The sequence below is a fragment of the Entamoeba dispar genome, genomic scaffold (assembly GCF_000209125.1).
Source record: "Entamoeba dispar SAW760 scf_1105229463659 genomic scaffold, whole genome shotgun sequence".
NCBI lineage: Eukaryota > Evosea > Mastigamoebida > Endamoebidae > Entamoeba > Entamoeba dispar.
In genome coordinates this window covers 57,843-78,028 of record NW_001855803.1, presented here as the reverse complement: position 1 = coordinate 78,028, position 20,186 = coordinate 57,843, and the positions used below count along the sequence as shown (strand labels likewise).

Sequence of the window (20,186 nt, the reverse complement as noted above, 5' to 3'; positions counted from 1 at the left end):
ATAAAGCATTTGAGACTGCTTTTAAAAAGATGATAGAAGACAGTGTTGTTCGATTAAAAGAAGAATTAAAAGAAAAGTTGGCAGCAGCTCAATGATTGGTTTCATTATTATTTGAATAATTTTTATTAGTTTTTGATATCATTTTTTCTTCTTTAATTTAACAAAAACAATTAATTAAGTAAGTAGTTAAATTGATTATTATTTTGTTATATATTTTCATCTTAATACTTTTTCGAGTTTATTATTTTGGAATGTATTAGAATATTCTCATCTCTCTTTTTAAGTTAAAACAGAATCTCATTATAATACTTCTGGAACAGTTAATAATTTAGTTTCTTTTTTTTTTTTTGTGTCATTTAATTTATACACCAAAAACTTATTAACAAGAGACTTAATTAATAATGGATGATTGTAAATGAAATAAATGTTTAACAGCAACTCAATTATTTAAATTGTATTTCTATATAATATAACAGATTAAAAAGAAGTTAATCAATACCATATAAAATGAAATATAAAAAGAAAAAACTTAACAACACTCAACCAAAAAAAAAACAAAATATATAAAAGAAACATTTTTCAATAGAACCATTAAAATTGAACACCTTCAGGAATTTTACCAGCTGCTCTTTCTTCTTCAATTACTTTCTTCCATTCAGTCATAACCATTTCTAAAGCAGCAACACGTGCATTATTTTTGATTGCCAATACACGACCATTTCCAATCCAATTATCATCTTGGTTCTGATAAGCTAAATCAAGATACTTTTGTAATTCTTCCATAGTGAATGATGGATCATTTTTAATTCGTTCAAGGAAGAGATTAAGAACAGTTGTAAAGTGGTCATCAAAAAGTTCTTGTTCCCATTCAGAGTCGTTTGTATCCATTTGTTGTTCAATGAATTTTATAGTTCTTTTTGGACAAAAGAATCAAAAACTTCAATATAACACTCTCTTTTTCTTTTCTACCAAAAACCCTTTTTTCATTGTTTCATAGAAAAAATAGAGGATAAAGATAAAACATCAAAAACTATAAGTTATTTTGGCTTGATGAAGTTGAGCTTTGATGGTATCTGAAGAGTACTAAAGATAGTTGGTTTTACACGTGAGAAATCAACATTTAATTGGTCATAAACATTTTGTAAACTTTCATAAGCAGTGTCTTTATCACTTGATCCAAAATCGTCACGTTCAGAAATTAAAAATCTAACAATTTCAACAGGACAGTCTTTATAGTCTTGTAAAATAATATTATACCCACTTCTAACTGCATCAGCTTCTTCTTTTAATAATTGAGAAAATCCTCTTAATACATTTAAATGTCCCATTAATTTTTTCTTATTTACAAAATCTTGAAGGAAAGAATTTATTGTTTCTGAATCTTTTGCAATCATATCTCCTGTATTAGTTCTATCTTTACGATTAAATTTATGTTTCTTTGTAATTAATTGAGTAACGTATTTATTAATTAAATCAATAACACATTTATCAACAATATCCTCTACATATATTTTTAATAAATTTGGTTGTAAATCTGAAGATGCATATTCTTGAATACATCCAGCAATCATCTCTATACAGTCATCATCTCCATAATATTCATCTTCAAACAAATCTTTAATTTTTACTTCACAATCATCCATTATAGTTTCTCTAATATAAAAACACGCTTCATCTATTAATCTATCAAATGAACTTATAACTGTAGAAAAATCAAATTTATCTGCTAATTCTGTTCCAATAATTTCAGTAACTTTTGATAACATATCTTCTGTTTTTTCAATACATGCATTAGAATTATTAATTATTGAAATGACATATCCAAGAGGTAACGAAACATCTTCTGTTTCTTCTTGTTGTTCTTCAGTTAATTTATTATATGCAAGACTATCTTTTAACTGTTTACTAACAACAGTAGAATATAATTCCAATGGAGTAACTAACGCATTAACTACTTCATAAATAAAATCACTATTCTTTGATGTTTTAGCAATTTCTATTTGTTCCTTTACAATACCAAATAAATCTACTGGAGCTGTAGTATATAATAAATTATTAATTGTTGATGGTGTTTGTTTAACGTCTTCTTTCGCAATATTTGGTACCCATTCAAACATTTTTCCTCTAATTCTTTCACGATATTGTAATTGTGCTCCACGAAGTGCTTCATAAAAATTAGGTACAGAATCAGATGGAATACCAATTCTTGTCATTGTTGGTAGGAAATCATCAGTAACCCATTTTAATAATGAAATAATAGTAGTATTTGCAATAACAGTTCCACCTAATTTATCAGGATCAGCATTAGACCATAATTTAAATAGGTCATATAGTTTTGTTGTTGTGGAAGTAAGATAAATATTTTTAATTTGATACTCTGGTGGAAAACATGCATCAGCATCAAATGATGCAATAGTAAGTTCATCGAGATAGTCTTGAAGACTTTTCATAGTAGGAGATGTATTAATCCATGGTTGGTCAGCAATTTCAAATTTTTTGTAAATAGATTTTTCAGCTGCTGTTTTAACAAGTCCTTGAATTTTTTGAACATAATCAACGCCATCATATTCGTATTGTTGAATCTTTGAATTTTCAAGTTTAGATTGTTGTTTAATTAATTCTCTGTCTCTTCTATCTCTTTCTGTAATAACTGCTATTTTAACTAAAATCTCTGGTCTTTTATTTGCTCTTTCAATAAATTCTTCAAAAATGTCATCAATAGATTGTGTTAGTAATTGTCTTATTTGTGTAATTTGTTGAAAATATGGATCAACATCAGCTGTATATGGAAGTCCAAATTTTCTAATTTGTTTTTCAATGGCTAATCTTAACATTTCATATGTACGAACTATTGAATGAACTCTTAATAAATTTTGTTCATCTTTTAATAACTCTTCAACTTCTTTGACTTTATCTTTTAAACACTTTAAATATTTTACTGTTTCAATAACTTCTTTTAAATTTCTTTTAATTGTAGTAATTTCTTTAACAAGTGCATAGTTTTGAAATAAATCATCACATGCTTGACAAATATCTGCAATTTCTAATGATAATTTATCGATTTCTGTTGCATTTTCTTGTGATTTTTCAAGTAATTTTAATCCAATAGAAAATCCTTCTAATTCTTCTTGAATTCTTGTTTTTAGTCTTGCATCTAATGACTCTGATTTTTCTAGTGCCTCTATCTCTCTTTCATTAATAGTTCCTGTTGATTTATCAGAACCAAATAATCTTTCTATCTCATTAATGGCTTTTTGTTCTGCCTCTTCTTCCATAGTAAGTTTTTTTTCTTCTTGTTTAGCAAGAACAAATGTTTTTACAAGACTAGTTGAAATCATTTGTTTAATTTCTAGATTATTCCTATTTTTATCTCCTTCTGAACTATTTTTATTCTATTTTTATTTTCTTGCATTTTTTTTCATATAAAACTCTTCTTAACTTATAATAATAATTTATTCTATTTTTTATTAAATTAATTTGTATTATCTTCTTATGATAAAATTATAGTAAATTATAGTTTATCTTACTACTCTAACCCTCTCTACTATTTAAACCTTTTCTGTAATTTAATTTATGAGACTTCATGAGCAAGAACGTCAAAATTAACTTCCCAGATATTCTCAAACCATCAGCTGAAGATATTAAAATGATGGTTGCTTGCCGTGTCCATATTGGAGCTACTAACTTAAACTTTGCCATGGAAGAATATATTTATGAAAGAGGAAACAACAACGAATGTATCTTCAATCTCATGAAGACTTGGGAAAAACTTTCACTTGCTGCTCGTGTCATTGCTGGTATTTCCAATGAAACACCATCTGATGTAGTTGCTGTTGCTGGACGTGAAATGGCTCACAGAGCATCACTTAAATTCATGAAATACACTGGATGTACTGCTGTTGCTGGAAGATTTACACCAGGATCATTCACTAATCAAATTCAAAAGAAGTTCATGGAACCAAGACTTATTATTGTTTCAGATCCATCTGTTGATCATCAAGCTCTTAGAGAATCAGGATACATTAATGTTCCAACTATTGCATTCTGTAACTCAGATAATAGCCTTAAGAATGTTGATATTGCTATTCCATGCAATAACAGATCAAGACTTTCAATTGGTCTTATGTGGTGGATGTTAACTAGAGAAATCCTTAGATATCAAGGAAAACTTGCTAGAGATGAAAAATGGGATGTTATGGTTGATCTTTTCCTCCACAGAGAACTTGATGCTAAGAAGGATGCTCCAGTTATTGCTGGTGAAGAAAAAGTTGCAAAAGTCGAAGACAAAAAGGCAGCTAATGATGCTACTGTTGCTTCAACTGAATGGGACGATCAAAAGAAGAACTAAATTAAATTAGTCCAAATTCTTTTTTAAAAAATTCTTTTATTTTAAAAATTGTAATTAATATGTAAATATGATTAGTGGATTTTTATGAATTGAAATAGTTATGTTTAATATAAAAAGAGATAATTAGAGTTTCCATTTAACAATGGAATCAGAACTTGCTAATGAATTTTTAACTGAACACAACTCAACACACAGAGTTGATAATGAATATGAAAGAATGTATTATATCATTCAATCAGAAGGAGTTGATTCAAGTAAACATCGAATTAGAGAATGTAGAAATGAAACTAAATTAAGTGTGATATCAGAATGTTCAATTGAAAGACAAACATAAACATTAATTTAAAAAAAATATTTTGAAATGAAATTGATATTATATTTTTTCTAGAAACTAGATAATAACCATCTCAATAATTATTTTATATTTTGTATGATTAAAAGAGAAATTAAAAATTATCAAAATAAATTACAATCAGCTATTTCATCAAGAAATATTGATGAAACAAAATCAGTTATTCAAAATATTATAATTCAATCTACAAGAGGAGTTGATATGTCACCATTATTTGCTGATGTTATTATGGTTTGTTTTTATTTATTCAAAAATTTAAAAAAAAAAAGATATTAATATATATAAAAGGCATGTGAAACAGATGATATTGAATTAAAGAAAATGGTATATATGTATCTTTGTACATATTCAGAAAAATATCCAGAATTATCTATTTTATGTGTTAATACATTTTATAAAGATTGTAGAGATAGTAACCCAATTGTACGAGGTTTAGCAATTAGATGTATGTCAAATTTTGAAGTTGATACAGTAAGAGAACATTTATATGATGAAATAGATAGATTATTGGATGATAATAATACATATGTAAGAAGATGTTCATTAATGGCATTAGGTAAAGTTTTTAAAGATAAAGTTACAACGACAAAATCAAAAACGGATTTTATTCCTAAAATAGTTAGATTAACATTAGATAATGATCCATCAATTTCATTAGATGCATTGATTATATTAAAAGAAATTAATGATGGAAAAGTTACAATGACTAAAAAGAATATTGAACATATTGTTGGAATGATTAATAGACTTCAACCTATTGAAGTTGCAGAAGCAGCAATGTTATTAAGAAATTGTGAAATAATGGAATATTCAGATGTTGAACATATTATGAATATATTTGATGAATTTATTGATTCATTAGATCCAGCACCAGTAATGGAAACAATTGAATTATTCTTATATATTAGTGAAAAATTTATTAAACAAGAAACATATACAAATGATATTCTTCAACGAGCTACAGATGGATATATTGGACTTTATAATTATTATTCAACAGTTAATGCACAAATAGTTAGTGTAATATTAAATGGAATATTATCAATTACTCAAAAATATCAAGAATTTTTTAAGGATTCATCTATTATTATTCCAACATATAATGATCCTGAAGAAATTGTAATGATTAAAATGAAAATTTTAGAAATTAATACATCAACAGAAAGACTTAAAAAATTAATGAAACATTTTAAAACATTAATATTAGATACTACTATTCAAAAATATATTGTTAATGGATTAGTTCAATTAGGATATCAATCAAGAGAAAATGCTAATATTATTATTTCTTCATTTGTTGAATTATTAAATAAACCATTAAGAAGATATGTAGAAATTAAATTATTTTCAGGAATAGCTAGATTAATAGAATATTATAATGATATTAGTTCTGATGAAATTAAATATATTAGTTATTTATTTGATGATGCTGAAAGTATTTTTGAATGTGATGAAGAAGATATTACTCATGTATTTTATATTTGTGGAGAATATGAAGAATGTTTTAATTTAGATATATTTATTCAAGCAATAGAACATTGGAAAACATTAACCTTACAAAATAAACAATCATTATTAACAGCTAGTGTTAAAGGATTTATTAATAATAAAGAAAAATGTTCTATAATATTAAAAGAAATAACAAAAAAATGTTTAGAAGATGAAGAAATAGATTTAAAAATTCGTTCAAAATATTATCTCAATTTAATTGATACAAATTTAATGAAATTAAAAGAAATAGTATTTCTTCATCATTATTAATTGAAATATATATTTCATTATATATTTTTTTATTCTTTTTTTTTTAAAAAATAAATAATAAATAAGATTTAATCTAATTTTCTTTTTACTTGATATTCATTTTCATCATTTTCATTTATTTCTTGTAATATAGTTTCTCTTTTTATTAATTCTGGATAGTCTGTATTATATTTAAATAATGCTTTTCTAGGATCAACAACTATACAATTAATTTTCTAATAAAATAATTAGGAAGATATAAACAAACGAGTAAAATCTTGTTTTAATTGAATAGTAGAATTAAAAGATTCATTAGTTTCATCTTTATATAATGGTTTATATTCTAAATCAATATTATTTTCTTTTTGTTGTTTATGTTTGTATTTTTTATGATGATATGGTTTTTGTTTAATTATATTCATATCCATGATTTGTTGTGGTAAATTTTCTATGAATTTATCTTTACATAATAAACATCCATCTCTACTTAGTGTTTCATCAAAGAATATATGAATATGACCAGTGTCATCTCCAACAAATATTTGGTTAATACAATCATTCCATTCAATAAATGTTCCTTTTTCTAATTCAACTTCATCACATAATTCATAATTAGATGTATTAATAAATTGAAGATGAGTATCATTACAACATAGAATAAATCGATTATCAGGACTAACAATGACATTATTATGAAGTGTTGGACATTTTACTTCAATATATTTAATACATTTATTTATTTTATTATCAAAAATATATAAACCATCATTATTTCTTGTAATCATCATTGTGTCATTACAATACCATTGAACAGATGTATGATATGATAAATTTGTTTTGTAGGAATAAATAGGATGTATTTTTGGTGTTTTAGTATCAAATACATCAATTACATTATCATGAGTTACACATATTAAATTACCAAAAGAATTATAATTACAAGATGTCCCAGCTGATCTTTTTGTTTTAAACAATTTAATAACTTCTTTTTGTGATGTTTCCATTGTATTAATATCCCAAATTCTTAATGTTCCATCAACAGATGTTGAAATAAACTCATTTTCAAAAATTGGAGAAAATTGAACTTGAGTAACTTCACTAGTATGTCCAAATGTTTTCTTTAAATCAACAATGTACATATCTCCTTTCTTAGACCCTGTTTTCAATTTTCCATCTCTATCAAATAATTTAATTTGTACATTTGAAGTTCCAGTAATAAATAATTGATCATTAAATGAATGAGAAATTGAATTAATTATATTTCCTTCAAATCCTTGAAGTTCTCGAAAAGGTAAAAATCTTGAGTCCATAATAGTGAAATCAAACATTTGAATTTTACAATCATTTCCTCCACTTAGAAATCTATTTCCATTTTTTTCAAAACTAATACTTGTTGTAGTTCTTTTATGAGAATCAATTAATATTTCATTTGTACATGGAATTTGATATAAATTTGTGTTTATAGAAGAATCTTCAAATCCATCAATACTATCACTGTTATCCATATACTTTATTAATTATTTTTTTTTCAAGTTCTTTTCAATGATATTATCTTAAAACTAAAAAAAAAAGAATTTATTCAAATTCTTTGTCATGCAACAAGGTCAACAATTTCTTTTTAATTTACAAACATATCCTGCTGTAGATGAATATATTAATACAGTCTTAACTTCAAAAGAAGATGATTTTTATGATAAAATCTTCAATCAAATTGATGACTTAAAACTTAAATTGGAAATTCAACGTCAATGTATAGATAAACTTCGGATGTACACAACTGCACTGGAATCAGAAATGAGTGAAATTCCTTCTTCTAATCAACAAGTCATTCAACCTCAAGAATTACCATCAAATCCACATCTTAACCAAACTTCCCCAACAAAACAAGTCAAAACATCACCTTTAACACAACCAAACACACCACATTCTAATACAGAACATCAAACAACTGAAGAAACTACTTCAACACAATCAAAACGAGGGAGAAGAGCACAATCAATTGATATCACTTCTCTAGTTGAATCACAAAACCAAACAGTACCAAAACCACAAAATATTACATCATCTCCAAGTACAAATGGAAACCACTCTACAAGTTCTCAAGAACTTCTTTCGTTCCAAAGCAATGAGGAGTTAAGTACTTCTCATAGTCAAAGTAGTCCTTCAATAGTTCCTCCAATAAAAACAAATCCAACACATAAATCAGAACCAACATCAGTTCAAGACAGTCAAGCAGATTCATTATTATCACCAAGTAGTAAAACACAATCAAGTCAAACAGTTTTCACAGTTATAAGTAATAAAAATGAACAAAAAATAGAAGATAAGAAAGAAAGTAAAAGTATTAAAGACAATAATAATGATAATAAAAAACCAAATGATACAAAGAAAGCAGAAACATTTACAATTCCTTTTGGAACAAAACAACAGAATCAAATTAATAAATCAAAAGATGAAGATTTTAACAAAAAACAACAAGTATTAAAAACAAATCCACTTATAAAATTACAAAATGAAAATCAACCACAAAATACAACAAAACAAAATCAATCTCAATTATCTCAACTAATTCCACCACAAGAAGAAATTCAACCACAAAAAGAAGAACAAAAAAAGAAAGTTAAAGTTGTAAATAAAAATGATATTGATAGTTATAAGAAGATTGATAATTTACCAACTATTCTTCCTGAAACTGCAACACAAGGTCCACTTCCAACAACATTTAATCTTCCATTAACAGCTAAAAAGAAATCAAGAATAAGACAAGATATGTCATCAAAAAGTGGTGATGATGATGATAGTAAAACATAAAATTAATTTAAATGATTATCATTTAATTAGAACCTGATTTAGCAATGATAATAATAATAATGATGATCACAATAACAATAATAGCAACTACTCCCCCAATAATAAACCATAATTTCATATTTTTCCACCACATTGTTCTCTTTAAATCGGTAGATGCTTTTCTAAAATCATTAGCATGACCAACCATATCTCCAGTTTGTCCTTCAAGTTCTTCAGCAGTAGCAATATTTCTTGTCATATCTTGAATGTTTTGTTGCATTAATCCTTGTGTTTCTTCAAGATCACTATTAATAGCTTGAAACCGAGCATCACTGAATGTTGAGTAAATCAAAATGAATTAAATTTTATAAATAAAGATAAAGATAAAAAAAAAAAAAAGAACTAACCGTCCTGACATTATTCAATTATATAATTTTAAGATTTGTTGTTTTTGAAGTTTCTATTCATTCAGTTATAAAAAAAAATCTATAATGAATATGTCATATCTTCTTTTATTAATTTAATTAAACAATAATCTCAAATTGAAGCGTTAATTTGATGAGTAAATAACTCTGTAAGCATAAATAAAAATACTAAATATTCGATTGAACAATCAAACATTCTTGATATTCCTATAAAAATTACAACAACTGAAGTTAAATTTACTTTTGAATTTGCCCAACAATACATCCAAGTCATTAACCATACAAAAACTAATAAAGTAATAATATTAATTAAATCATCATTTACATTAAATAATTCAAGAATTGGAATAACTCTACATGATGTACTAAATGCAGAATAAGTAAATAAAGGGAAAAAGAAATATAATGCTGATAATAAAAATATTCTAATAAATATTGATAATATTATAAATGTAATTAAACTAATAAATAAAGCATAAAAGAAACCATTAATCAATAAATAAGAGAAAATAATACATGATAATATAAAAATAATAATAGGTAATATAATTTGTTTTGTAAATGTATATGATCTTCTAAATAATATTGATAATCCACAAATAATATAAATAATTGGTTTATCTAAACCAATAATAGTTATTATATCATATGAAAAATCAAAAATACCTTCAAATTTTAATTTAATAAAACTTTCATTAAATCCTTCTATTATTTTATTCCAAAATAAATAATTATTTTTCCCATTATTAAAAATTTGTTTCATTATATATTGTACTATATTACAAATCCATTGTGTTGTTAATGAAACATTAAATAATGAAAATATAACAATCCCAAAAATTATTAATGAAGTAATATGAATAGTTACCCAAATAATGAATTTATCTTGAGGTAATTGATTTAATATTTTTCCTATTAATGTTAAACAAATAATTGTAATCCAATAATTATCAACTATTGTATCAAGATATCCTAATAAATAACATATTGTAGGATGAAATGGACAATGATGTCCACACATTTCATTTTCCATTGCTATTGATATAATTTCTAATGGTTTATATATTTTATGAAATGCATTAGGAAAATATGTTTCTATGAAAATAATTTCAGAAAATGTAAGAACAGAAAGTAATGTAAAGATATGAGTGAAATTCCAGTGAATCATTTACTCAAAACTATCAATAATATTTTTTATAGTTTTAATATTTATTTTTTTTTTCTATAAAAATAGATAAATTTAATAATTTATAATTGTTATTCATCAAATTAATAACTAAATTAGATTATTCTTATTAATACAAATTTACATTTTGAAGTATCATTTTTTTTATTATGAATTATCTTAATGTTATAATCTTATTAATATTTATAATCAATGAAAACATGATTTTCATGTAAAAATAAATTTAGAATATATATATTTTTAAATTTATAAATTGATTTAAAGAAAATCAAACAAGTATTTATTTTGATATCAATTCTTTTTGAAAATCTTTATTCTAATAAAATAAAAATAATATTTAATACATTAGTTTTGAATGAAATGAAATAATTCAAGTTTATTCATTAATTCCTTACCTCATTATGATGAATAAATGTAAAAATATTAGAATCAGAAAACAAATTACTAATTCTGTGTTTATAGAAAATGAAAATAAGAATATGATTATGACATTAATGAATTAAAAATGAATTAAAAGAAATAAAAATCAAATTTTTTAATACTATTGAATAAAACTTGTTAACTCTAAATTTGAAAGAATCCATAAAAGAGGAATTTTTAATCTCTTATAAATCTATCAATTGAAAAATGATTATTTAATCTCATCTTAAAATAATTCATTCATTAATGTCTGATAGAAACTCTTCTCATTCTTATGGTACTTTAATTGCTCGTAAAAAATCTTTGAAAGAAAGAAAATATTTTGATTCTGCTGAATGGGCAAGTGGAGATAATACATCTCTTCAATCACCTCCAAAAACACAAATACATATTCCTCATAATATATCTCCTCAAACCTCTCGATTAAATCTAAGTTCAATTTATATTGAAGAATAATCAATTATTGTTTTTTGTTACTTTAAATATCTTTTTTATTTATTAATAAGAGAGATTTAAATAGAAGAATTATTTTAAAAAAAGGATAAATAACATTTTTTTATTGAAAAAAAAAAAGAAAAGAAAAAAAAAAAATAAATAATCCAAAAATGAATGGAAGAAAAAAAAAAGGGTGCAAAAACTTAAAACAAGTTCTAACTTTAAAACAAAGAAGTTTATAATGAATCGTTCTCCAACTAATACACCTATTAAAAAGACATGGAATAAGAATGCCATTAAAGTTTCAAAAAAGTTTTCAAAATTATTTCAAGAATTAAGAAATGAATCATCAAAAGGAGAGTTATCAGAGAAATCTAGTATAAAATTAAATCAACAATTAGAAATAATGGAATCAATTTTTTTACAACAACCATATCATGAAGAAATTGCACCAGATGATGTTGGATGTGCTTTTATTAATTTATTAGAAAGTTCTATTGATTTTTTATTAAGAGCTGAAAATGATGATAGTACAGTTAGAGTTTATGAATTGATTTATAAACTTGTTATATTTGAAGGATATCAACCATATTATTTAGAAGAATTTCCACCAGAACGTATGACATCAGGAATGATAAATATGTTTACTGGATATCATTCAGCACTTTTTAGATGTGCATTATTATTAATATCTTCATTATCATCTTCAAATATTCTTAATGAAGTTAAAGATCAAAAAGATAAATTAAAAGTAAAAAAATTAACTACATTCCAATTTGTTATAACTGCACCTCCTTTAGAAGAAATTCAATATAAAATTATTTCAAAAATTTTATCAGCTATATCATTACGTATTCCATCAATATTAAAAGATATTTTTGAATCTGTTGGTTCAAAACAAATTCCAATATGTCGTAATTTATATAGAATTACTGTTTGGGATTCATTTAATAAATATTGTTGTAATATAAATAAAAATTGTCAAAGATTTTCAAATGGAATTTCTGGAGTAGATACTAAATGGACATTACATTTTGCAGCTCGGTTACCATTTTCATATTATTATTTTGTATCATTTCTTGAAGACCTTTTATTAATTTTTGAATATACTTCTGATCAATTTATTTCAGTTCCTGGGTATTCTATTCTTAATTCATTAATTACTCATTTATCTCATGGAAGAATATCAAAAATTAGTGATATTGAAATGTTTTATAAAACTGAAGCACTTTTATGTGTAACTGATTATCCTACAATTTTAAATCAATATATTAATGATAGATTATCAAGAACTAATACTTATTCTATTGATAATTTAGCAATGTTTGTTGTATCTTTTCAACATATCTTTATGCAACTTAATGAAAAGAAAATTATTATAGAAAATATAGAAATGAAACGTATTATACAAATATTACAAGCAATTGTTACATCTGATTCATATTATGCTTTAACTGTTATGTTTTCAATGATTTATGAACTTCTTCCTATTCTTAATAAAAAATATCGTGTAATGCTTATTACTTTTATTATGGATAATTTTGAACATTTCTTTGTTCATTGGTATTACCAAGCACGTATTTTCTTTTTTAAATTAATTCTTCTGAAAATGACACTTGCTCCTTCTTTCAGAATCAATGGTGGACTTCTTCAAGAAGAAATACAAAAATATAATACTTATGGTGATTTATTATATGACCAGTTTGTTACCTTTTAATTGTGTATTATCAATAATAATATTATAGATCAGTTTGTATTCGTATAGAAGAAAAAATAAGAACTTTAAGAAATATCCAAAAAAATAATGAGCAATTGAGTGATTCAGAAAAGAAAAATATTATTTATATCAACCAAGCATTTAAAGAATTCAATGAACAATCCCAATTCTTAGAACAATGGAAAAATTCAAACTCATTAACTTGTCCAATTGCTCATTTAGATTTATCTTTAGTAAGTAATCTTGTAAGTAACCTCATTTAACCATCTCATTACAACTAATTTCATTGAATTATCATATTAAATGCATTTTATACATTAATTGATTTTTCTTCTTAACATTTAAAACCATTCAAAACTCAATCAAAAATGTGTAGATTGTAATCATTTTCTATGGAATATTTTCGTCTATTTGTTTCATTTTATTCTGTTCTTTTTCTTTTTTAATTCGTTCTTTTCTTTTTCTCTTCTTTTCTGCTTTAGACATTGGATTTAATAATTTACTATTTTCTATTTCTTTGATTAATACTAATTGATGATTTCGTACATCTGAACTAACTAACTGAAAACAAGTATTTCCTTTACAACACTGACAACCGTTGAAACGATTAACAATATCATCAAATGTTTTATATTCTTCTAAATGATACAATCGAGGTAAAGTGTGTATATGACCAAATATACAAAAACTAGGACCAAACTCACATATTTTTTTGGATATTTCTGAATCATCTCCATTTTCATTAAACGGAGGATGATGGAGAACAATTATTTTAAGTCGTTCTGCTCGTTTACATCGTTCTGTCATTCTCTTTATTGCTATATCTAATTTTACTAATTCTTCCTTTTGTTTTTCTTCATCAAAAGGGACAATAAGTGGTTCAGGAACAAATGTTTGAGGATTAATTGGGGGCCAAACATTGAAGTTGAAGTCACATAGTGCTGTACCTCCTATAATCACATCGTCATCACAATATTCGTTTTCTGCAGTAAGAAAATGCATCCCATACTTTTCTTCTAACTCTTTAACGAAAGAAGTACGACTTTTGAACCAATAATCATGATTTCCTTTGCAAATAACTTTAATTCCTGGACGTTGTTGGATCCACAATAAGTCTTTATCTCCTTCTTTCTTTATGTTTCTAGTCCAACTAACATCTCCAGCAATTATGATAATATCTTTTTCGTTGACATTTTTGTCCCAAAACTGTTGAAGTATCTCAATATGGTTCTTCCATTCATCACCCCAAAAGGTCATATCCTTTGTTATTTTTAAATAATCTATCTTTTTAGAAGGATTAGAATCAAAACCAGGGTACTTCTCCTTTGCTTTTGTAACTAAATCGAAGTTAAGATGGATATCTCCAATGGCAAAGATTCTTCTTGGTGTTGATTCCATGAATAGGGTTGTCTAAAATTCAAAGTTCATTCTTTCTTAATCATAAAAGAAAGAATCAAGAGAGAAAAAAATAAATAAAATAGATATAGGTGAAAAAATCAAATTAGCAGCTACAAGATGATTGTGTTTTATCTGGTTGAAGATCAATTTGGACGCTTGGTAATGGTTCTGGTTGTGGAACCTCTTTTTGTCTCATTGCAACAAGAGTAGCAGCTTTAGTGAAGGCACTGTCAACATTCCATCCAGTCTTAGCAGAACATTCAAAGAATTCATACCCATTAGTAATACACCATTGCCTTAATTGGTCAGAACTTACAGCACGATTAGCTGGTTCACAATCATTTTTGTTTGCAATAACAACATAAGGGAATGATTCAGGATCACTAGGATTTCCACCACTGATGAATTCCTTTCTCCAAACCTCAAGATGTTCAAATGATTCTGCAACTGTAACATCACAAACTAACATACAAACATCTGCACCTCTGTAAAATGCAGTTCCAAAAGAAGCAAACCTCTCATGACCGGCAGTATCCCAAATTTGTAAAGAAATTTGTTGGTCATTTATTGTAATATCTTTTGTCATAAAATCAGCACCAATAGTTGCTTTGTATTGAGATGAGAATTGTTTTGTTACGTATTGATTTAAAAGAGAAGTTTTTCCTACACTAAAGAAAAGTTATTACAATTGGTTACTAAGTATAATTAAACAACAAATAATATTACAAACCCACTATCTCCTAGTATGATAATTTTAAAGAGGTTTCTCTTCTTTCTTATTGGATTCATTGATTTATTAACATTTTAGAGTTCAGATTATTTTTTTCTGAGTTTCTTTTTTTTCGAATCTCTGGATTCCACTGATTTCTTCTTTCTTCTTTTGGATTCTTCCTTCATGCGTTTCTTTTTTATTTCAATTCTATTTATAATTATAAGTCTTTTGATTAAATTTATTTTAAAAAAACTGTACTCTAACTTTTTATTTAGGTGAAAATAATTAAGATATATAAAACAATAAAAAATATTGTGTTATTGATTAAACCTTTAGACCAAATAAAATATAGAATATAATAATTTTTAAATAATAAAAAATAAAATAAAGAAAACCTAGAACTTAAAAGTATTAAGTCCAGTAGTGATGGCTAGAGGTCTTCATGCTGCTCGTAAAATGCTTGCTCAAAGAAGAGCCAATAAATGGGCTGATAAAGAATGGAAAAAAGGAAAACTTGTAACCAGATATAAGTGTAACCCACTTGGAACTGCTTCACATGCCAAAGGACTTGTTCAAGAAAAACTTGGTATTGAAACTAAACAACCAAACTCAGGTATTAGAAAATGTGTCAGAGTTAGATTGTTGAAAAACGGTAAAAAAATCACTGCTTTTGTTCCACGTGATGGTTCACTTAACTATGTCAATGAAAACGATGAAGTTTTAATTTCTGGTTTCGGTAGAAGAGGACACGCTGTTGGAGATATTCCAGGTGTTAGATTCAAAGTTGTCTGTGTTGCTGGTGTTTCCCTCTGGGGTCTCTGGACTAACAAGAAACAAAAACCACACGCTTAATTAAGTATGTTGTGATAGTTTTAATGAAAACTTAATGAACTGTTGGTTATAATTTTTTTCCTTGTTTAATCAATAGTTGAGTAATTTGTTATACCATGAAAAGTTTTCTTTTTATCACTTTCTTCAGGATAAATCTTTTTTATATCTTGAATATTAATCTGAAAAAGTCACAATGACTATAGATAGTTATAATGTCAATTATCCTTTGTTCCTTCAAAACTACAACTCACGAATTTCTACGTTTCAACAAGATATATCTGATTTAGACAAACTTGAAGTTGAAAAGAAGATGATTAATGAGTCATTAGAACGGTCTATTTCTGATAATTTTTTACAAGTTGATGTCAGCAGTAATTCAATACTTGTTAAAGGAAAGTGTGATCTTAGTGATATAATGTTATTAATTCATCTAAGAGGAAATAAAAAATCAACATACACTGAGAAGATAAGAAATCCTATATTTTCATTCACATTCACTATTCCATTTGGTTATTATGAAGTTAAAGTAATTGAAGCTAAAACTATGAGAATTATTCTTGGAAAGAGTAATGTCTTTGTGGGAACTTCAGTTCCATTCAGTTTTGTTTTAAAAGATAATGGGTTTTTGATTCAATTTAGTGATAGAGGTAATGGATTTATAGGAATACTACCAGAAGACAAGAATGAACTTAATTTTAAAGGTATTCAATTGTTTACAATAGTCAATGGAACTAAAACATTTTTTGCAAGTTGTAGTACTATACCTCAACGAGGTGAAATACGTTATTATTCCTCTACTTGTTATCAAATTAAAGAACATACTCCTTATTTATCTTATCAACCATTTTCATTAATCAATTAATTTATTTATTATTCTTTGAAATATATTTTATTAGACAAGAAAACAATCAATATAAAATATCATCAGGGTCTTCGGGTTTATATATTGATATGATTGATGAATTAACACTTTCTGATGATTGTAAAATATCTGAAAGTAATGTATAAATTTCATCATCGTTTTTGTTAGTCCCTTCTTCTTCCATTTTCTTTTCAGGTACAAGCAATGAATCTTCACACATTTGATGTACTCTATCAGATGGAAGTGGTTTATTAACTTCACTATATAAATGATAAGAAATATGAATAAATATAAATAACAGTAATAACAAACGCTGCAAGAACAGATAATTTTTGTTGAATTTTATTTTGGACTTTTCTATAATAAATTGCTTTTTCAATTTTATCTAATAACTCTGGGTTTTCTAAAAATTTAATGTATAACATGTGTTTGAGTTGATATTTGTGTCTCAAAAAGATATCATATCTAATAGAGTCATCCTGAATAAAGTTAAAATATTTATCAAAAGACTCTTTAGTAATAAAAGAATTAACAATGTCGTTAATGAAAGGAGCAATATGTTTAATGTGTTGTTGAGTTTTTTCCATGGAATACTTTTTTAAATTTAGTTTTTTTTAAGAATTTTAGATTTTTATTTTTTAAAGAAAAAAAAGAAAAAGATATTTGTCTAAAAATTAAAATAATTATGAATTCATACATTTTTCATCTTTAAAAATTTTCAATTTAAACTTAAAATCAAGAACTCATAATAATAAAATGTCAATTTCTAACACAGTTTTATTTGCTTTCACGGACTCTGCATCAGTCACTGAAAACGAATTTTACTGGAGCTCAGTTAATAATTTGTACCAAGATTTAGTTTCAAAGTATGGAGTTGATAATGTTAAAATAATAGCTTATAGTGATGGTTACATTGAACTTGATAGAATTCAATTTAATGGAATGGTTCAAAGAAAAAGAGGAGATTGCGGTGGACATTGTATGACTAATATCTCTCGTTATATTCGTAATAATTCCTTTAAAGACGATTTAGTTCTTGTAACCGATGGACAAGGAACATCTGTAGAACAAGCTAAACTTGAAATGCAACAACATGGTAAAATTCATAGTTCAAATGTTTACATAATTGGAGAAAAAGGAAATAGTGATGTTGTATCCCCATTTATTATTCAAAGTGGAAGTAAAGTATATTCAGTAACAAGTGAAGGTACTAAATTAATTATGGAAACTGAAGAAGATGAACGAAGTACATTTTTAGGAATAGAAAAGATGTCAGTTAAAGAATTTTTAGAGAATTTTGATAAAATATATAACTACATTAACAAACCACACTTATTTGGATACACAAACGTAGATAAAACACGTACAATGTATAATAACGAAACTATTAAAAATATTCTTATGAAAGAAAAGTCTCGATTAATTTATGAATATGGTCAAATGAATAAAGGAGAATCAGAAAAAATCTTAATTCAATGTATTAATGAAGCTGATTTTACTACAGCATCTAAAGAAATAGATAATATCGTTAAAAAATATTATGATTCAGTTAATTCATCTTCTCAAGAATTAACAATTGAAGAAAAGATTGATAAATTGATTGAGCTTTGTGGAGTTAATAAAGTTAATGGATTTAATAAACAAGGAATTCGTTCTAATAGGGATAAAAGGGCTAAACAAGTAAAGAATGCAGACCTCGATACAGTTACTGATGAAGGGATTGAAGAAGCATCAAAAATTATTATGAAAGAGTTAGTTGAATGTCCGTTAAGTGGAGAAGAAGATGTACCTGTATTATTAGTTACTAATTCTAAATTATTAAATGGAGTTGCTAAGAATGTAACTAATGAAATTATTAATTGTCCATTTAATATTGTTAATTATCCAACAATTAAAAAGAGTATTATTGACGCATTAGGTGGGTTTGTTGGTTTAAGGTCAATGAAAGAAAACCAATTACTAGAATCTCCACTAACTGGAGAACCAATCATTGGAGCTATTATATTGTCAACTCAAAAACAATGTTTGGAAATTACAAAAAGTACTATTGCTCGTATGTTTACTGATGGAAAATTACTTGGAGCACCAAGTTCATATCTTATTGCGATTTATGAAATTATTAAAAACACTTCAGAATATGAAAACATTTTATTAGCATTAAAAAAAGTAATTATTCAAATGTTACAAACTAGTCAATCAAATGCTAGTATGAGTGGAAATGTATCACAAATTTGTATACCATTAAGAGCAGATATTTCTCTTTGGTTTATTGCACATTCATGTTTATCAAAGATACCACCAGCAAATAGTCCATTTATTTTACATTTAAATCATATGCCAGTAATTTTTGATATATTAGAAATGTTAGAGTATCCAATTAGTGAAAAAGTTAGAAGACATTATATTCATTTTGTTATTGTTCAAACTCTTCATAGAATGAAATTTATTAATTCAGATACAGCAAATTGTTTCATGAAAGCACTGTATCAAAAAGCTATTTTTATTAATAAAAATAATGTCCGTGATGAAGTAAAAGCCAAAGAATATTATCTCCCATTTGTATTTGTTGATGGTAAAGCAGAACAAGAACAAATAGATTTTGCATTGTCTTTATTAAATCCAATATTTAAAGAGGTTTCAGTAGAAGAAGTTATTACATTAAATAGTTTTGCACATGAAAAATGGAAGGTTGAAAAAACTGATTTACCAATTGATCTTACAGAAAAACATCCACAAATAGAAGAAAATTGGAAAGAGATGAATACTAATGAAATAAAAGAATATAAAGAAAAGATGAAAAGGAGGTTTATAAAAAAATATAGTTTTGAACCAACAAGAGATGAATTTTTATTATTCTTGAGTAGACGAGTTCAAAAAGGAACTATTCCAAATGTCTAAGTAAAGGTCAATATTTTTTCTTTATGCTTTTTATTTTTTATAAAAAAAATTATTGATATTTCTGTTATCCTT

At 25.4% G+C, this 20,186-nt stretch overlaps 15 protein-coding genes across 15 annotated transcripts in view, besides 27 other annotated features; 8 read left to right on the top strand and 7 right to left on the bottom strand.

Moving 5' to 3' along the window:
- The window catches only part of EDI_202800 (uncharacterized protein), a gene marked incomplete at both ends in the record, with an annotated part of 563 nt that extends 468 nt beyond the window's left edge, over positions 1-95 (top strand). Inside the window, one exon of the mRNA XM_001741254.1 lies at positions 7-95. Coding sequence (XP_001741306.1) covers positions 7-95 — 89 coding nt within the window. The remainder of the gene's footprint in view (positions 1-6) is intronic.
- An 8-nt stretch (positions 96-103) lies between these two features.
- Positions 104-217: a sequence feature (AT_rich).
- An 820-nt stretch (positions 218-1,037) lies between these two features.
- EDI_202790 (exocyst complex component, putative) lies at positions 1,038-3,338 on the bottom strand (the record flags this gene model as incomplete). Its single annotated transcript, XM_001741253.1, has 1 exon — positions 1,038-3,338. The coding sequence occupies one exon, from the start codon at positions 3,336-3,338 to the stop codon at positions 1,038-1,040; it is 2,301 nt and encodes a 766-aa protein (XP_001741305.1).
- Positions 3,339-3,385: 47 nt separating this feature from the next.
- Positions 3,386-3,492: a microsatellite.
- Positions 3,493-3,583: 91 nt separating this feature from the next.
- EDI_202780 (40S ribosomal protein SA, putative) lies at positions 3,584-4,348 on the top strand (the record flags this gene model as incomplete). Its single annotated transcript, XM_001741252.1, has 1 exon — positions 3,584-4,348. The coding sequence occupies one exon, from the start codon at positions 3,584-3,586 to the stop codon at positions 4,346-4,348; it is 765 nt and encodes a 254-aa protein (XP_001741304.1).
- A 19-nt stretch (positions 4,349-4,367) lies between these two features.
- Positions 4,368-4,417: a sequence feature (AT_rich).
- Positions 4,418-4,684: 267 nt separating this feature from the next.
- Positions 4,685-4,732: a sequence feature (AT_rich).
- Positions 4,733-4,757: 25 nt separating this feature from the next.
- Positions 4,758-4,817: a sequence feature (AT_rich).
- Positions 4,779-6,461, top strand: EDI_202770 (AP-2 complex subunit beta-1, putative; the record flags this gene model as incomplete). The annotated part of the gene is made up of 2 exons (XM_001741251.1): positions 4,779-4,931; positions 4,989-6,461. The coding sequence occupies 2 exons, from the start codon at positions 4,779-4,781 to the stop codon at positions 6,459-6,461; spliced, it is 1,626 nt and encodes a 541-aa protein (XP_001741303.1).
- Positions 4,937-4,987: a sequence feature (AT_rich).
- Positions 6,296-6,351: a sequence feature (AT_rich).
- Positions 6,454-6,542: a sequence feature (AT_rich).
- EDI_202760 (WD repeat-containing protein, putative) lies at positions 6,530-7,945 on the bottom strand (the record flags this gene model as incomplete). Its single annotated transcript, XM_001741250.1, has 2 exons — positions 6,530-6,660; positions 6,709-7,945. The coding sequence occupies 2 exons, from the start codon at positions 7,943-7,945 to the stop codon at positions 6,530-6,532; spliced, it is 1,368 nt and encodes a 455-aa protein (XP_001741302.1).
- Positions 7,157-7,202: a sequence feature (AT_rich).
- Positions 7,946-8,033: 88 nt separating the features above from the next.
- Positions 8,034-9,251, top strand: EDI_202750 (uncharacterized protein; the record flags this gene model as incomplete). The annotated part of the gene is made up of 1 exon (XM_001741249.1): positions 8,034-9,251. One exon carries the CDS (start codon positions 8,034-8,036, stop codon positions 9,249-9,251), a length of 1,218 nt encoding a protein of 405 aa, XP_001741301.1.
- Positions 8,739-8,812: a microsatellite.
- Positions 9,252-9,273: 22 nt separating the features above from the next.
- On the bottom strand, positions 9,274-9,648 carry EDI_202740 (snare proteins, putative; the record flags this gene model as incomplete). The annotated part of the gene is made up of 2 exons (XM_001741248.1): positions 9,274-9,562; positions 9,638-9,648. 2 exons carry the CDS (start codon positions 9,646-9,648, stop codon positions 9,274-9,276), a joined length of 300 nt encoding a protein of 99 aa, XP_001741300.1.
- Positions 9,295-9,334: a microsatellite.
- Positions 9,597-9,632: a microsatellite.
- Positions 9,649-9,767: 119 nt separating the features above from the next.
- EDI_202730 (uncharacterized protein) lies at positions 9,768-10,823 on the bottom strand (the record flags this gene model as incomplete). Its single annotated transcript, XM_001741247.1, has 1 exon — positions 9,768-10,823. The coding sequence occupies one exon, from the start codon at positions 10,821-10,823 to the stop codon at positions 9,768-9,770; it is 1,056 nt and encodes a 351-aa protein (XP_001741299.1).
- Positions 10,055-10,205: a microsatellite.
- Positions 10,824-10,838: 15 nt separating the features above from the next.
- Positions 10,839-11,104: a sequence feature (AT_rich).
- Positions 11,105-11,158: 54 nt separating this feature from the next.
- Positions 11,159-11,184: a sequence feature (AT_rich).
- A 154-nt stretch (positions 11,185-11,338) lies between these two features.
- Positions 11,339-11,382: a sequence feature (AT_rich).
- A 356-nt stretch (positions 11,383-11,738) lies between these two features.
- Positions 11,739-11,766: a sequence feature (AT_rich).
- Positions 11,767-11,823: 57 nt separating this feature from the next.
- Positions 11,824-11,856: a microsatellite.
- An 81-nt stretch (positions 11,857-11,937) lies between these two features.
- Positions 11,938-13,676, top strand: EDI_202720 (uncharacterized protein; the record flags this gene model as incomplete). The annotated part of the gene is made up of 2 exons (XM_001741246.1): positions 11,938-13,397; positions 13,442-13,676. The coding sequence occupies 2 exons, from the start codon at positions 11,938-11,940 to the stop codon at positions 13,674-13,676; spliced, it is 1,695 nt and encodes a 564-aa protein (XP_001741298.1).
- Positions 12,642-12,676: a sequence feature (AT_rich).
- A 127-nt stretch (positions 13,677-13,803) lies between the features above and the next one.
- Positions 13,804-14,811, bottom strand: EDI_202710 (uncharacterized protein; the record flags this gene model as incomplete). Its single annotated transcript, XM_001741245.1, has 1 exon — positions 13,804-14,811. One exon carries the CDS (start codon positions 14,809-14,811, stop codon positions 13,804-13,806), a length of 1,008 nt encoding a protein of 335 aa, XP_001741297.1.
- Positions 13,820-13,888: a microsatellite.
- Positions 14,812-14,914: 103 nt separating the features above from the next.
- Positions 14,915-15,600, bottom strand: EDI_202700 (uncharacterized protein; the record flags this gene model as incomplete). The annotated part of the gene is made up of 2 exons (XM_001741244.1): positions 14,915-15,479; positions 15,542-15,600. The coding sequence occupies 2 exons, from the start codon at positions 15,598-15,600 to the stop codon at positions 14,915-14,917; spliced, it is 624 nt and encodes a 207-aa protein (XP_001741296.1).
- Positions 15,601-15,715: 115 nt separating this feature from the next.
- Positions 15,716-15,775: a sequence feature (AT_rich).
- Positions 15,776-15,801: 26 nt separating this feature from the next.
- Positions 15,802-15,837: a sequence feature (AT_rich).
- Positions 15,838-15,862: 25 nt separating this feature from the next.
- Positions 15,863-15,912: a sequence feature (AT_rich).
- A 37-nt stretch (positions 15,913-15,949) lies between these two features.
- On the top strand, positions 15,950-16,375 carry EDI_202690 (40S ribosomal protein S23, putative; the record flags this gene model as incomplete). Its single annotated transcript, XM_001741243.1, has 1 exon — positions 15,950-16,375. One exon carries the CDS (start codon positions 15,950-15,952, stop codon positions 16,373-16,375), a length of 426 nt encoding a protein of 141 aa, XP_001741295.1.
- Positions 16,376-16,547: 172 nt separating this feature from the next.
- Positions 16,548-17,216, top strand: EDI_202680 (uncharacterized protein; the record flags this gene model as incomplete). The annotated part of the gene is made up of 1 exon (XM_001741242.1): positions 16,548-17,216. One exon carries the CDS (start codon positions 16,548-16,550, stop codon positions 17,214-17,216), a length of 669 nt encoding a protein of 222 aa, XP_001741294.1.
- Positions 17,211-17,249: a sequence feature (AT_rich).
- A 13-nt stretch (positions 17,250-17,262) lies between these two features.
- EDI_202670 (uncharacterized protein) lies at positions 17,263-17,803 on the bottom strand (the record flags this gene model as incomplete). Its single annotated transcript, XM_001741241.1, has 2 exons — positions 17,263-17,476; positions 17,529-17,803. 2 exons carry the CDS (start codon positions 17,801-17,803, stop codon positions 17,263-17,265), a joined length of 489 nt encoding a protein of 162 aa, XP_001741293.1.
- A 7-nt stretch (positions 17,804-17,810) lies between these two features.
- Positions 17,811-17,903: a sequence feature (AT_rich).
- Positions 17,904-17,972: 69 nt separating this feature from the next.
- Positions 17,973-20,114, top strand: EDI_202660 (uncharacterized protein; the record flags this gene model as incomplete). Its single annotated transcript, XM_001741240.1, has 1 exon — positions 17,973-20,114. The coding sequence occupies one exon, from the start codon at positions 17,973-17,975 to the stop codon at positions 20,112-20,114; it is 2,142 nt and encodes a 713-aa protein (XP_001741292.1).
- Positions 19,712-19,733: a sequence feature (AT_rich).
- Positions 20,115-20,141: 27 nt separating the features above from the next.
- Positions 20,142-20,168: a sequence feature (AT_rich).
- The last annotated feature ends 18 nt before the right edge of the window (positions 20,169-20,186 follow it).